This window comes from Lutjanus erythropterus, chromosome 17 (genome assembly GCF_056507025.1).
Source record: "Lutjanus erythropterus isolate fLutEry1 chromosome 17, fLutEry1.hap2, whole genome shotgun sequence".
Taxonomy (NCBI): Eukaryota; Metazoa; Chordata; class Actinopteri; order Lutjaniformes; family Lutjanidae; genus Lutjanus; species Lutjanus erythropterus.
The window spans coordinates 29962296-29978442 of NC_139333.1; the positions used below are offsets into that span (position 1 = coordinate 29962296).

At 40.3% G+C, this 16147-nt stretch overlaps 1 protein-coding gene across 2 annotated transcripts in view; it reads right to left on the bottom strand.

Moving 5' to 3' along the window:
- llgl2 (LLGL scribble cell polarity complex component 2) overlaps positions 1 to 16147 on the bottom strand; it is a 47079-nt gene that overhangs the window by 10314 nt on the left and 20618 nt on the right. The window contains exons 3-15 of one of the 2 annotated variants that reach the window (XM_084740138.1): positions 15584 to 15681; positions 11396 to 11477; positions 11125 to 11240; positions 9537 to 9695; positions 6590 to 6752; positions 6348 to 6480; positions 6199 to 6253; positions 5854 to 6008; positions 4218 to 4429; positions 2841 to 2908; positions 2604 to 2757; positions 2395 to 2499; positions 16 to 111 (exon numbers count right to left, since the gene is read on the bottom strand). In XM_084740138.1, the coding sequence (XP_084596264.1) occupies positions 16 to 111; positions 2395 to 2499; positions 2604 to 2757; positions 2841 to 2908; positions 4218 to 4429; positions 5854 to 6008; positions 6199 to 6253; positions 6348 to 6480; positions 6590 to 6752; positions 9537 to 9695; positions 11125 to 11240; positions 11396 to 11477; positions 15584 to 15681 (1596 nt within the window). Of the gene's footprint in view, positions 1 to 15; positions 112 to 2394; positions 2500 to 2603; positions 2758 to 2840; positions 2909 to 4217; positions 4430 to 5853; positions 6009 to 6198; positions 6254 to 6347; positions 6481 to 6589; positions 6753 to 9536; positions 9696 to 11124; positions 11241 to 11395; positions 12004 to 15583; positions 15682 to 16147 lie in introns of those variants that run through there. The other variant, XM_084740137.1, reaches the window with a different exon arrangement.

Here is a 16147-nt window from a genome sequence, read left to right on the forward strand (position 1 = left end):
AACACCGCTCATTACCTTCCAGCGGAAGCCCTCTTGGCCCTGCAGCAAATCCACGACTTTAGCCTCTACTGTCTGCTCCGCTGCCTCGTCGTTTAGTTCAAGCACCAGGATCTGCGAAGACAAACAGTGGAGAACAAGTGAATAAGCAGAACAAAGCCTCTGAGAAAACTGATATCAAGACGGCTGAAGGAAAGGACTCAGTCCCATTCTGTCTGTTATACACACTCCCTCTGTGTGTGTGTGTGTGTGTGTGTGTGTGTGTGTGTGTGAGACTGTGTGGAGCATTTTGTAGTGAGGCCAATTTCAAACCAGTAACTGGGGAGTGAAGCTGGGGAGTGAATGTACACCAGACTGACTTCTCATACTCTAAACTGAAAGAGAAGTGCACACCCCAGAGAATTGGGGAAACAGAGAAGTTCCTTCTTCACACTTCATGAAATGTTACTTTGTACTCTGTATACATATCCTTTATATTGTCTGTTCATGGTGGAAAAGACATTTTTAATGCACTTTTTGGCTTTTATTGCGTTTCGTCAAAAGTGTCTCAGTGTTGGTGTGCCATCCTCTCAAATTTTCCACTTCTCTCTTTATGATTAAAACACCATTATCAGGTCAACTGGGGTCATATTTCTTGTGAAACATTTAAACATAATTTCCTATTATGGGGCGGAGTTTCCTGTCTCTATCTTGTTCCAGCTCACTGTGATAGCCAAAGACTAATCAGGGCTCCATTTTTGGTTGACAGTGTGACCAACATTTTCATTGGCTGCACCAGTGCGAACGTGAGAAATCGTGAACAACGTCTCAATCTTAAAACATAATCCCGCCCTATCCTGACTCAACATCTTTAGCAGAGATGGCCTCATCTGTCTACAAGACAGAGCCTACCACATACAGAAAGTCCAAAATATACTGTTAAACATTCACAAAGGCTGACTTGTTTAATTTCTGTGGCTCAGATATGATAAACTGGCTAACTATGACACTGCATTTATTATCAAGAGTGCAGCCAAAGCAATGCTGAAACAGTGTTTCAACTGGGAGCACAATGAAAAAACAAGTCCTGTGGTGTGACAGGTGTGTGGCTGACAGAGCAACCTCTGTTACAGTGCTGGGCAGCAGAGTCAATGAGGTCAGAGATGATAATCTAATTTAACACTGCTTATAGAACAGTTAAAGAAGAGCTACCTTCTACTAAAGTCCCAGATCATCCTCATGAAAAAGAACCGGTTAAATGTAAATGTAATGTGTTAAGATGTGATGTGTGTGGGAACTGACAAAAAGGTATCGCTTAAAGCAGCGGTTCCCAACCTCTTTTCCTTCACTGTGTCACGGAGGTGTGGCTTACAAAGTAACCTACTTTTTTTAATTGAGGCCAAGAAATGTATCTTGGTAATGCTTCAGTTTTCAGGTCCCATAATTTCATGGTAAATAGTTACAGTAGTTACAATAGTTACAATACAAAATAATGTATTTGAAATCCCATGGTTAATTACGTAATTAGCAAATACAATTTTCATGTAGTTAGTTGAAATTACAAAGCAACATATTTGAAATTGCTCTGAATTTACCCATAAATTAACTGCAAATTTACCCCAAATTGGTAAATTTGTGATAATTATCAAGCATCATAACTGAATTTCTTAGAAATTATCCTATTGAAAATTACCCCAACATTATCTAATAATTATATTCCAGTATTTCTAAATAAGCCCCTACTTGCATGAAAATGACACATGCAGGTTATCACATACTTCTCATGAAATCTGGGGGTAATTTGTGGGTAAATTTAGAGAAATTTCAAATATGTTGTTTTGTAATTACCACCAACTACGTGAAATGTATTTATTATTTTGCAATTACCGCCTGTCTACCATTAAATTATGTGAACTGGAAATTTAAGTGTTACTATAGTTTTGTATACAGATTTTTTATAAGTTCTGATTTTAGTTAACATGTGCAAAGATAATTTTAAGGACATGAGAGCAGACAAAGTCTTGGGGACCCCTTGTGATATATTGGCACTGACCTAAGGAAGGCCAGGACCTTGGGAACCAATGGCTGAAAGTATGGTAGTGGTTGCACCTAAATTATGTGCCAGTTCACTTAATTGTAAAAGTTAGACACTCCAGTGTGACCAGTGTAAAGTCAATTTAAAATGTACAGTCTGAAGCCCTGACTAATAATAATAACAAACCAGTATAATCCTTTGAAAAAAAGGAGGGAAAACATCACTTTCCCTCTCTGTTTGCACATGTATGCAGCTGTGAACGGGACTTCATGCAGATGACAAAAATACGCTGGTGGTGCTACAGCAGAGAGGATGAATCCATCTGAGAAAGCTTCCGTACCTTCCCTGTGTTATAAACTACAGTCAGTGTTGAGTCCTCTTACCTGTCCAGCTGTGCCAGCCACAGTCAGATAGCCGCTGTATTTACAGAGGTGGATCTTCTGAATGCCCAGCCTCGGGTCGTCACTGTAAGGGTCGAAACAACCGACCTGGACAACAGGTACACAAGCAACTTAGTGATGACATCATCAGAGTTATTTTCTTAGACTTGAAAAACACAAAGGCACTTTTCTGAGTTGTTACAGACACACACCTTCCTGAATGGTGGCCACTCTCCCTCAGTGCCTTGGTTCATGTTGTCGTTGGGGTCAGCATCTGTGTGGAACACTCCAGCTGTGCTTAACTTATACATGGGATACAGACAGACTCCTGAAGCGTCCCAGAATCGCACCGTCCCGTCCTCATGCCTGCACACACAAACAAACAGGATATTGTTACATCTGCTGAAGACATTTTCCAATAGTTTTTTCCAGCGTTGACATGAACTGACCCTGTGAGCAGCAGGTCTCTCTGTGGAGGGTCTGGGGCCAGGTTCCGGCCTCCTGTTATTGGCCATGGCTGCATGGAGAGAGGGGAAATGAAAGTTTAACAATAATACCAACTTAATGCCATCTGTTCAAGCAGAAATGAAGGAATGTGTCCATATTCAGCATACCATATATGATGAAGAGCTTTAGAGTTTGAAGGCAATCTTTAGAGTCATGTACATGTTTTGCTTCTGGATAAATGTAACGTCTTATAATGTCAATGTACTGTCTATATATAGTGTTAAGTCGTTCAGCAGAGGTGATATAATAATCCAGTGGGCTGATCTCATTGTATCCCACTTCAGACTGTGAAGAAAACTAACGTCTTTTAACAATAAACATGCCCTTTGTCTAGACTGCAAGCATCACATCAGGATCACCCTCCCGTGACAACCTCTCACGCCACACTGAAGCATCTGATTATGCAGGGTTCGTATTGTCTGCACATGTCAAAGTGTCCAGCAGCAAATGAATACTCCTGAACTATTTTCCATCAATACGATGCATAAACACTGCAGTGTGTGTGGATGAGCAAAAGAGATAAAGTTTAAGAAGAAGAAGAAGAAAAAAAAAGAGTGCTTGTGGCTGCACTAAAGCAGACAGGTGTTAGCAATCAGAGCAGAGGGATTAAAGTTTAGCAGTAAAGTTGTCTAGTGGCAGTAAATGTATAGTCACTGTCAAAGTAAATGTTCTTTCCCAGCTGCTGGGTAAAATAAAGGGAGAGTCTGTGGGATTAAACCTGAGCAGAGTGAGCTGATCTCAGGCTGTGTAACGCTCTCTGCTCCACCTTGGTTACAATATGTGAATAAAATATGTTTTCAACGCCTTTTGAATTGGGCACCAGCCTTGCGTTTATGTGCAAGTCCATTGTTAGTTCATGAAGTAACACTTCATAAGAAATATGCACTTGGCCCACCAAAAGAGAGGCAAAGTGCAGCGCTATACATCATGTCTTCCTGGTATTAATCCAGCTAAGCTAACTTTAGCATTGGATTTAATTAAGTTTGTAAACGATATGCTTATTCACAAATCTGGTAAACCACCTGACTGCTGACATTTGGTCATACATTACTTTTCCTGGCGAGATCATTGTCCATTTTAAATATTGTACTGTAAAGTTCTGGAAACTACAATACAAAGACTTTTCTTCTGTCACGGTCTCCACCTCCCCTGCGTGTGTCACTTGTGGCTACGTTGTCACATGCAGCTGTTATCTGATTAGTTGCAGTTTGAAAAGTGAGCTGAAGCCCTGGTCAAAGTTGAAATAATTTCTCCATGGGAAAACAATGGCACGGTGAGCACTGATCATGTGTGGGCACCTTTGAGGGTTTCTGGAATACCTTTTTGGAGTAATGGGTCTTTTGCAGGTCTCCAGCAGCAATGACCCTCTCCCACAGTTTGAGGGGGATGGCGGAGACGTGGTGGGAGCAGGTGATGGCTGAGCTGTGGAGGGGAACCAGGTACGGGGTCTGAATGACCGGCCAGCCCTCTGTCTGCAGGTCGATCACTACCAGCTCCTCCTCGACCAGGACCACCAGTGCACTGGGATCTCCTGCACATGTACAGGAAAGAGTGATAACCGTAATTAGAGAAATATACTATACTGCACATACTGATCAGGAATAGTCTCACTTGTCTAGACTCTACTCTACTCTATGCCACTGTCTCTAAAAGTGTTGTAGATACATTTATCACATCTCTGAGAGCAAAACTTGAAGTAAGCACACCCAAAATGTCTGTTATAAGATTTTGCCTTGCAAAACTGGTCTGCATGGTCTCTGTGTATCAGAGACAGCATGTCCTCAGGCTGTTTACATTCTCCAGGACAACATTGGGAGTTCAGAGTATATTTACATGCACACAAGAAACCGGGTTACTGGGAGAAGTCAGGTTACTGCAGGTACAGTGCATTTACATGCCAGTAACGAACTGCTTTCAGGTATCATAACACCACTGTTATCAAAAACTTTAAAACCACCTTAAAGAATATAAAAATACTTTCTATACCCTACTTCAAGTAATGTAGACACACTTTATACCTTACTTTGACAAACAAAAAAATACTTAATACAGTACTTTCAAGAAGATAAAAATACTTTTTATACCGTGCTTTAGGAAATATAGACGTTATACCTTACTTTGAAGAATCTAAACACTTTTTATACCTTACTTTAAAGAATATTAAGACCTCTCCATAGCTTACTTTGAAGACTATAAACACATTTTTTATACCTTGAAGACCTTGACCTATGAAGAATAAGAATATACTTTTTTAAAGCATACTTTGAAGAATATAAACACTTTTTCATAACTCGCCTTTAAGAAGACAGACATTTATACCTTATTTTGAAGAATATAAACATCAATTCTATAAAGTTGGTGGGTTAACAACAAGGATCCATCTCAATATCATTTCCTATTAGACCATCTCTACATGGTTAATATCCATAGTTTTCCAAATTCCTCACTCAAAGTTTGTAACAGGCTGTATGATGAAAATTCAAATTGAGATAATGTAATCAGGGTTGTTTTCTCAAATGCTGGAATGTTTCCTCTAGAGCTTCAGTCGATGTTGTAAAACTGTTTCACAGGCTGGATAGTACTTTACATCACAAGTAACCTGAGTGTGATGTGATATGCAGCCAGTCAAGACAGTCTCGAGAAAGGTTCTTGTGACCGAAACTTCAGCACATTTTAGAAAATAAATGAATGCAAAGATGAGTGCAGGAATTTACTTTTTTCTTTGAAATTAACGTCTAAAAACTGTTAAAAAAAAGAAAAAAAAGAAAAAATTGGACCTGATTTCTATGGAAATAAATTGCTTATGTTGACCCACTAAAATTAAACAAAATCAGAATCTAAGCCACATCACAACAGGCCTTCCTTTTCATGACTGTGCATGAGTGTGTCTGCCACATGTCAGCTGTTTGTGTTGGGGTGTGTGTGTGTGTGTGTGTGTGTGTGTGTGTTCCCTGCCTGTGTGTTTAGGTCCGTCTCTGATGACGAAGAAGTCGATGATCCTGGAGGTGAAGTCCAGAGCCACGTGGGTTTTACTGTGGATCACTGTGATACAGTGTCTGTCACCGTAGCTGGCCCTGGGCATGCCACCGCTGAACAGCAGGAACGGAGGCCTACACACACACACACACAGGTTCAAGTTCAGTGCAGTTTACCTACAGATTAATGATTAATAACAGCAGGTCATGTGAGGGAAATAAAGTTAAACATTAGAGTGGTGTGGATGTTAGAACCACCCTCACTGAGGGAGGACGAGTAACAGCTGTCACAAATTAATCTGACTGGTAGAAAAAGTGAACTCACCCTTCTTTTGTAGGCAGCTGAACGATTTTAGAGATGGCCTTGCAGGGGAAATGTCCTGCAGAGATAAAAGACAAGTCGTTAGCCTTCACAAAGACACGTTTCATGTTTAAAGACAAATGTGCAGGTGTGGGACACCTCTTCATCCTCACCGTAAGGAATGTCAGATTTCTCTTCCTCCTCGTTCACGTCCTCGCCACCCACCATCCATCGACAGTAACTTCCATCACTGTGCGAACTGAGGATGTAGCCTCCGTCCTCTGTCCACCACACACTCTCCAGTTGCTATGGTTACACCGTGTTAAAATGGAAAAAAACACAAGGCAACTATCAAGATTCAGCCTGCTGGTTAGGACCACAGTTTATCCGGGATGCTGAGTTACTGAGCACCTACCTGTGTGGCGGGGATGTGCTGGAGGGCACACTGTCTCTCCAGATCCCAGATGACCATGAGACCTCGCCCGTAGCCAATGACAACCTGGTTTGGGTTTACCGGGTTCTCCTGTAAGGCCTCTACGTGTTCCAGGTTCCTGCGGCCGATGTAGTCATCTGGTACACTGGAGGAGAGCGAGGACAAACGCAGAAGAGAGGGGAGAGAATGAGTGAGAGACAACAGAAAGAAGCTCATTATCGATCTGTAGAGACTGAGAGGCAGAGTGCACAGAGCTGATCTGTTGATGACACCGTGATGTATTGTGTTGTGTGTGACAGCGGTTTAGTTTCGACGAGCAATACTCATTTAAGTTGTTTACGGTCAATCCATTTGAATTACAGACAACTGTGGATTTCCAAAGGCAACAAAACAAACACTAGAGAACCTGATACAAACAGCAAAGCTGTCCAGTATTAATGTAAACTTTTCTTGTTTTTCAAGCTGATGCATTTGGACTGAGTGTCTCAGAGGAGTGTTCCATGAAGTTCAACATAGCCAGGCTGTCTTTGTGTTAGCTGACTCCCAAAACCTCAGTCAGAGATAACAGGTGTCACTGTGGTGATTACTGGCACTGGACAGAGATATCAGTAATGAAAATTTTGTATAGGCATCATTTTATGTATATTTGATATATATGTTTATTCTATTTGTCTTATTTATGACTAAAAATACCAGTAAAAGTGAATTCTTTCAGTGACCTGATGTAAAAGTTTATTGTTTAACTGCCTCCATCACAGATCTTTGTCACGAGGGTCACTGCAATATTAGCTGATATCACAATATCAAAATTTTCTTTTTTTACTCCTCAGAATTGTCATCAGTCCCAAATAAACAGTATGCATGTTCTCATAAATTTCTGCACAAAATGGACCAGTGGCCTGCTGCCATCTTTCGTCAAGAGGAACAGGTTGTTATAATGGAGGAGCATGAAGAATACAAAAAATATTTTCCAGCAAAAATAAATCTGTTGCTTCAAATAAAGCAAGAGAAGAATTACTTTTCAAATACATTCAGAAGTTAATGTCAGAGCTGCAACGATGAATTGATTATTAAATTAATCACCAACTATTTTGAGACTCGATTAATCGGTTTGAGTAATTTTAAGAAAAAAATCAATATCTCTGATTTTAGCTTCTTAGCTGTGAATATTTCCGGGGTTCTTTAATCCTTCATGACAGCAAACTGAACATCTTTGGACATTTCAGGACGTCATCCTGCGCTTTCACAGTTTATTGAGCAAACAAATATGAATACATCAATCGAGAAAATATCTACCGACTAATCAACAACTAAAACAGTAGTTGCAGCCCTAGTTAATACATTAATTTTAATCACTCCCAATGTCTCCTGTTTAAGTTTTTATGTGACAACTGCACATTGTAGAGCTCAAACTTTAAAGTTGATACATTTAAAAATGATACTCCTGATGATACTCCCTTGATCCACTCACTTGGCCCCCAGGCTCTGCACAGGCTGCCCACAGCTCCCAATACTAAGGAGAGATTAAACTCAGAGACTGAATCTGACTGTATGTTGTACTCTGTATATTGTATATGTGACAATAAAGTTGACCTTTACTTTTCATTGGCTGCCATACCAGTGTAAAACAGACAAACAGATCAGGGTCAAGTATAAACACATGATCTTAAGTGTGTGTAGTTGCTTCATTCTTTAGTGAACGGATGATCTGCTGAGTAAAATGTAAACAGTTAAGACCTGAAAGAAACAGGAAAAAAGGATTTTCTGTTTCACCCACTGAACACACAGAGATTCCTGTAACAAGATGATGCATACAGGACCTACACAGCTTTCTTTGCTGACATTACTAACATATGGCTCACAGGTTTGCATATATAATGTCCTCCCTCAGCTGACAATCTGTATAGCCCATATAGAATATGGTCAAGAAAAGAATTGGTGAAAGAGCTGCACTTTTTACATCTGATTTAATCTGAAACCCTGAACATGACCTCCTCTGGAGCAGGTTAGATGTGCAGAATAAGATACCATGGAGCCACGTTCATGACATTGAAAACTCGACATGCCTCGCTAACCCATTAATCTTGTTTGAAGTACACCCCTGAATTGTAAGTCAAACAATTTAAAGCCAGGGAGATACCATTTACCTGAACAAACTGTAAAAAGCCTGAACATCACACCCATGACTGGAATCTACAGGCACTTTTTGTCCTGTACAGTAAAGACACACACAGTTAAGGGATCACAAACTAAAAGAGATCTCACATCTCAGAGTTGGGAAAACATGTGCTCTCATGCTGCCACCAAGGTTGGATTAATAAAAGGGCCCCAGACTCTCACTGGGCTTTGACGCCAAAAGCACATGTTCAACATTGCTAAGAGCCTGGCCATTATTTCCAACGGAGAGAGAGGCTGCGCTCTCGCCGCCAGCCGCGTGAGCCATAATAGCCCTCATTTTCCACCAAGTCTAGAGGCCCAAAATCAACTAAATTCAACTTTGTATCTTATGTAACCCTAACTGTCCAATCCTGTCGGTACCCAAGTAAAAAGCCTATAGTATGACAGACAATATCAGCAGGTTAAAACATTTTTAACTGTTATTGTTTCCCTTCCAATATAGTCTGTAGCCCTCTAGGTAGCTGTTCTGTAGGATGAAGTGCTAAAAGGACCATAAAGGACCATGTAAAGGTGACTCCTCCATCCTCATCTCGAGGTCCTATTTTGCTGAAGGGTCCTGTATGTTAACTCTTTTCAGTGCATCTAATGTTTTGATTTATACTGTGCAAATATTAAAAAAAATCCTATGTATTAATAACAAAATAATGATTGCATATATCTGGCAGCAGTATCAGTAGAATCTTTCCACTGTGCATCTCTGACTCCAAGCTATAATTGATGTGTAGCGTGTTGGCGTTGTGTAGCCGCCAACCTGCTGGCGACTTGATCCAGACTGATGTTTCTCTCTTCCAGCTCTCTGAAGCCTGGGACTTCAACTATGAAGACGTGTCCTCCTTCTGTCCCCAGTAGCAGCAGCTCCCCTGAGGAGTGAGCCAGCACTGCTGTCACCCTGGTCACACTTGGAGGGGCACTGAGGTGGAGAAGAAAAAGAGGAGGTGGTGAGATCAGTTGGCAGCTGCTGTCTGTATGAAGTACGGCTGCAACTAAACTTTACTGTCATCATCTATGAATCTGCAACTATTTTCTTGATGAATCATTTGGTCTCAAAAATGTCAGAAAATTGTGTTTGAATTTTTCTATTTTTATTTTTGTCTAAATAGTTGAATATGATTTTTTTTTTGTTTTTTGCATATTCAGTTTCAGCTTTGTATTTTTGGACAGATAATTAAAGGTTACACTAATATTATTAGTATTATACTATTTGTAGAGTTAGATTTCAATCCAAAAGTTAAAATTTATTGCAAAAAGAGAGATCTAATCAATTCCAAAATTTGAAAACATGTTTCAATCCATCTATTTGTTGGCATTTAGCCTTTAACAACATTTTACTGCTGCCAAAAAACTGTGCATTCCCTTTTGCTGAACACAAAGGGAGGCATGCACCTGTATTAACAGAGCGTTCTACTGTAGCAGGAAGCTGACAGCACCGTAATTAATATTTATGGTAGGGCTGGACAATGTGGCCAAAATCAAATACTGGCTGATTCATTTAAGTTGATAAATTAAACATATAATATGCAAATGTGCATACAGTCCTAAAATTCATCAGGATATTGTCAAGAAGTCACACAACTTTTTTTTCATTGTGGTTAATGAAGTTTATGGCTAGGAGGCAGGCAGGAAAAAGAAATGACATTATATACGCTTCCTAACATCTCATGTTGTAAAACATCGATATTAAACAAGCATACATTTAATAAAATTATGAAAATAAATAAAGCTCTCAAAGGCTAAATATTCAGTAATATAATTTGGACATGAACCATGTAAAATCTTCAAAGCCATGACAAGTTTTAGGTGTTGAACTCAACCTCCCACTTGAAGCTAATTCAGCTCTTTAAAATGGTTTGGACCAACGTACATTCATAGACTAAGATGAAGAACAACCATCATTAGTTAATTCTTAACTTTTTGAAGCTTATTTCTGACCTTGATATCGATATTGCAACAATATTGTTGGGATGACTTGGTGCTTTCACATAATATTAAAACACTGGGATTTTTGATGAAAAATCATCAGTGATGTGAACATAATGACTCAGAAGGTAAAAGGTAAATAACAGAACAGCTAGAGCAGTCTGGTAAGTTCAGAAAATGCCATCACTTTATGGAAATACAGCCTTATCCCATATCACGATCTAACGATATCTAGTCAGCTCTAGCTCCTTGATGGCTCCTGAGTGATTGGAAAGTACTAACTGAAGGTCCGGGACTTTTGAGGGGAGGAAACTACAGCCATTTTTATGAAATGGAGATAAAATTCTCTAGTTCCTAAAAAGGTTCCTTAAAAACTACCTGCCCTGGAAAAGGGTGTACTAGTGTGTGTGTGTGCGTTTTACCCAGGTGGTCCAGTGAGAGTGAAGCGTCCTATCTCCAGAAGTTCAGACAGTCCTTTGTGAGCTCTTAAAGTCCACATGTGCAGACTGTTGTCATCCAGCAGAGTCACCAGTTCAACCTAAATATAAAAACATATAATCAACCACACTGTCCAAAAAGCATTTCCTAATGACCGGTAGGGAATACATGTCCACATAAAGACGTGTTTTTTCTCTGTGATAAAAAAAGTGAGACTTCTGTAAAAAGCAGAAACAATGTGTGTTGTGAACGTACCTGGTGGGGGAGGAAGTGCACCTGTGTGACAGCAGCATTCTCATCATGCAGACCCATGAACTCCACACCTGGAGCTCCATACCTGAGCACTGGTTAAGGACACACTGGATTTGTGGTAGACAAAGTCCTATTACATGTACTCAAAACAAGTGATCAAGACTTCTGACTCAATTCACTCAACAGTGATAAGCACAGGGGAGAAAGAGTCATTTATAGCAAGACAAAATACATAAAACATACAGAAAGAGATATCACAAGTAAGGTTATGTAGTGTGGCTTTTTAAATAAAGGTTGGTACTTTTGATATGCTCAGTGGTTGATGGTGGTTTGTTGAATAATATTTAGTGATATTTGTGATATTTTTTCTCTCAGGGCAAACAAACTTAGGAAAAATACTTACTATCATAGGTGACACTTCTGCATTAAAATGTCGCTAAACATATGCTATATATTTTGTTGAATTGTGTACTTAAAATATCCCAAACATTTAACAATATTAAAATCAAAGAAATCTGAAATTATTTGAGATAACTGTGCATTTCATGATGGCAATGCTAGCTAGCTGGTATAACTTCAGGATTTGTTGGACACGTCAGAGTGTGAAGGATGAAGCTGGAATTATTTCCTCATCTTTGAACATGAGTTCTGCCTGACTCATGACAGATAAGACTTTCATCGACCAACCACCATCAATGATGGATGTTTAAAAAGTAATGAAGACAACTCCCATGATCCCATGCTACTTCACAACATCATCAAACTACTTCTTTTGTTATTGTTTAAATGTGAGAGAGCAGCAGAATTTACATGTTGTGAGTTTAAATTAGATGTTATCTAATGCACATTTAGGAGATAGATGCATAGAGATAAAAACATGTGAAAGAAAAGGTTGAATTCCTGCAAACTGTGAGCTCTGGGTTTCTCAGAGACAGTTGTTCACAGACCTTCGTCAGGCAACTTAATCACATTTAAGTAAGGCATTCACATTTTTATGATTTTATGTTTACAAAAATAATCATAAAATGAAAGTAGATGTACTTTTTAGGAACATTTACCAACTCATTGAGCATCATAATATTTTTAGACTCTCTTATTTCATCCTGAGGTTAACACTGGATTTAAAATATTTTTAAAAATGGCTGAAAAATAGTAAATGGCTTTACAAATGTGTTATGCAGAAGAATATGCACTGGTTAAAGTTCAAGGAAACACAGTGTGTTTTGGTGATACAGCTTGCTTGTTTCCAAGAAAACTGCCTTTAAGTTTGGCAGTAAAAACATGCTTAGTGTCAGGAATCCTGCTGGGAGTACAGTGAACTTATCCAATTCAATATCTGTATAACTTTGGTCACCATTCATGAGACTTTTAGTTAATATCCGTTCAACCCCAAAGTGGACACATGGTGGTTTATGGGTACGTTTCCTCTCTCATATAATTACGGAAAGCAAAGTGATTTACAACAAAATGTCTCTGCAGGCCAGCCCTCCAAAAGTACTTCTGAGGACATTTCAGTCCCCAAAAGCAGCTACAGAATGAGCACTCCTCACTTTCACTTTGGCTTTCGCTAAACTGAAGTGAGCTGAAGAGACCTGCTGGACTGATTTGGAGGTATGTTACGCCGTTGCCTCTACTGCTCTTTATTACTTTTCATGTTATGCATTTATTTACTTATTAACACTGACTGAGACAATTTACACTGTCTAGTAACAAAAGAGTTTGAGTAGAGGACTGCTGACACTGGCTGATACTCTGAACTAAACATACTCAAGTGCTGCTTAGGTTACCATGGTGAGTTTGAGTCTCTGTGTGTTCAGCATTCAGTACTTTTGTAGCCTCTTACTGAATCTCTGTGGTTTGAAGTTACGTTTCTTTCCTTTGTCACAGTTTGTACGTTCAGGTATCCGCTTTATTTTATTAGAAGTTGTGTTAAGTTAAAACTAGGGATGTCCCGATCACATTTTTTTGCCCCCGAGTCTGAGTCATTTGATTTTGAGTATCTGCCGATACCGAGTCCCGATCCGATGCTTCAGCAATGCATTAATAAGAAGAAGAAAAAAAGAGAACACATCCACATTTCCACCACACGAAATGCCCAGTTTGCACACATTACAAGTGGCTGTTGCACTGCCTTCACTGTCCAGTTTAAAATACCTCCAAACTGCAGACATTTTCGCTGTCCCAAGGTGACACGTTTGCCCTGCGTTAGCCTACTAACTACCAGCTCACTACTATTATGTTGTCTGAATTCCCCGCCTGCTGTAAATTGTGATGTTTACAGTGTTGTTTCCGTCTGTGCAACAATGAATATTGATGTTGTGGAACTTGTTAAAATTAAAACTGAGCCATTGTCATTCCATTTGAAAATCTCTTTGTACCTCAGGATGAATTTAAAACGTGAACATGGCCATATTTGTTGTTTTGTAAGGTTAAATCCGAAAATTTCCACCCGATTCCGATCATTTGAAAATCACGTGATCGGCCCAGATTTCTGATCACGTGATCGGATCGGGACATCCCTAGTTAAAACTCATTTCCTGATTTTACAGCTTCATAATAAAAGCTTTTACATAGCAAAAAAGGGGGTCTTTTATTGTGAAGAATTTATAGGAAATATGTTAATACACCATTTAGATGCTTTACTACAGACAGACACTATCAGTTAAACACACTCACCTTCAAGCAGGTGCAAACTGTGCTGTGCTGATGCAAACCAAGTCGAACCAAGCAGCGCACATGGAAAAGGAGCACAAGAGTTGAAGAAGTAGCTGACAGAGGCTGCAAGCCTTCATTACCTCCCGCGAAAATAGCCACCCAGGCATCATATTTACATCACTGCTGTTCAGAACTGGAGTTGATAAATACCTGTGACTGCTGCAGAGTCATTTGACCCAGGACACATGTCATTGGGGTTTTTGGTCAGTATAAAAAGAGCTGTACAGAGTCCAGGCTGACAGGTACCCTTTTCCATACACATGTGCTGGCTTGGCTTGACTTGGTTTGACTCAGCACACCAGCCCAGCACAGCGGGGCTGCTTGCTTGAAAGTTTGTCTTTTAACTGAAGACGAGCAGCTTAGCTCAAAGTCAAGCAGCTGCAGCAGCAAATAAACACTGAACTTCCTATAAATTCTTTATAATAAAAGTACTGTGTTACTGTGTTATTCAAAATCTTTTATTATGAAGCAAGACTAAATGAAACCTCAAACCACAATGATTAGCTTCTAACGAACTGAGAGCTGAACACAGGCACTTTTAAAAACGTCTTTCTCTCTGCTCTCCTGAGCAGACATGAGCTGACTATGAGGGTCTTCACGGGTTGGTCACGGTCGACAAAACATCTCCACAGTCCGCTTGGAGGCGGGTTGGGCTCACTTTGGCCCCAGTCCAGGGGAGGTCCATCACAGGCGTGACTCGGCACAGCTCTGCTGCTGAAGTGGTAATGGACATGCAAATCCGCGTGGCACGGTTTGACTCCGCACAGCCAAGAGTGCCAGTGGAAAAGCCACAAGAGAGCAGGGAGTCTGTCCATCGCTATGAGCAATGACTTTAATCTCCCACGCTGCTTCAGTGTCAGTGAGCAAGCCATTGAATGAGCTGCAGGGCTGCTGCAGTGTATCTGACCCCGACCTCGCTGTGGAGAAACAACAATGTCCCTGTGGAGACAGATTAAAACGTCACATTATCAAATAAATTGTGTGCTCCATAAAAACAACAGAAGCTGCTCTGTTCTTTGACTTTGCCTGAAGCGTCCTGCACTTTGACGCAAAATATCCATTCACAGATTTGCCTTTTTTTCCTGTGTCCTCCTTCTGTTCTATCCCCGAACAATCTGCTGCATTGTATGACTGGATTATCCTAATGAGAGAGGGTACCGTGGTTATCAAAACCAGTGTGTGTCTCTCTGTGTCAATGGGGAGAGTGTACCGACTGGCTCCGCTGCACTGTCAATGAGCGTAATTGTGCAAAAGGCTATGGCGGCACAGACTCCGCTGTCTGAGAATGGCAGGCGGCGTTGAGCAACAGCGTGGGAAAATGAAATACCTGAGCCAGGTGCCCAATGTGAACCGCAGACGAGGATTTAGCAGCGTCACAGCTGCTCATTAGCACTGCCTCCCTCAAGTTCAAACATGACGCTCTGATTCCACCCTGACAACTATTTACACTCACAAGTCAGGTACAGTGAAGGATACAGTTTGATGGCTCCGGAGCGGGTGCCGATGGCCAGCAGATGCAGCGAGGGGCTGTAGCTCAGAGCACTGGGCTGGTGGGGGAATCCATGCTCCACTGTCTGAGGGGGAGATGGAGACAGACAGGGGTAGGGGTGAGACAGAGCTGTGACAGCAGAGACAATGACAGGATAGAGACAAGAGACTGCAGCAAAACATACTGCAGATAACAGCAGGTGGATGACAGACAACAGAAACATGAAATGTATAGTCCTGTTCATGTGATGCAGTTGTGCAAAATTTTTGTTTAGTTATATAATAATAATAATAATAATAATAATAATCAATCAGGATAAAAATGTCCCCTGTATCCACCTCAGTTAGAATAAAACAGCCAATTTCTAAATCAGTTTCATTCTGTTTGAAAGGGCTGTTTATATTTTTCTACAATGCATTCAGTTGTTTTTGCTCCTTAGACCGGTGCTTACAAGGCTGTATGCATTCTCATTCCTGACACAGCTTACCACAAGGACTGTTACATCATGATTACTAGCAATATACATTTCATATTAAAGGACTGCATTGTTC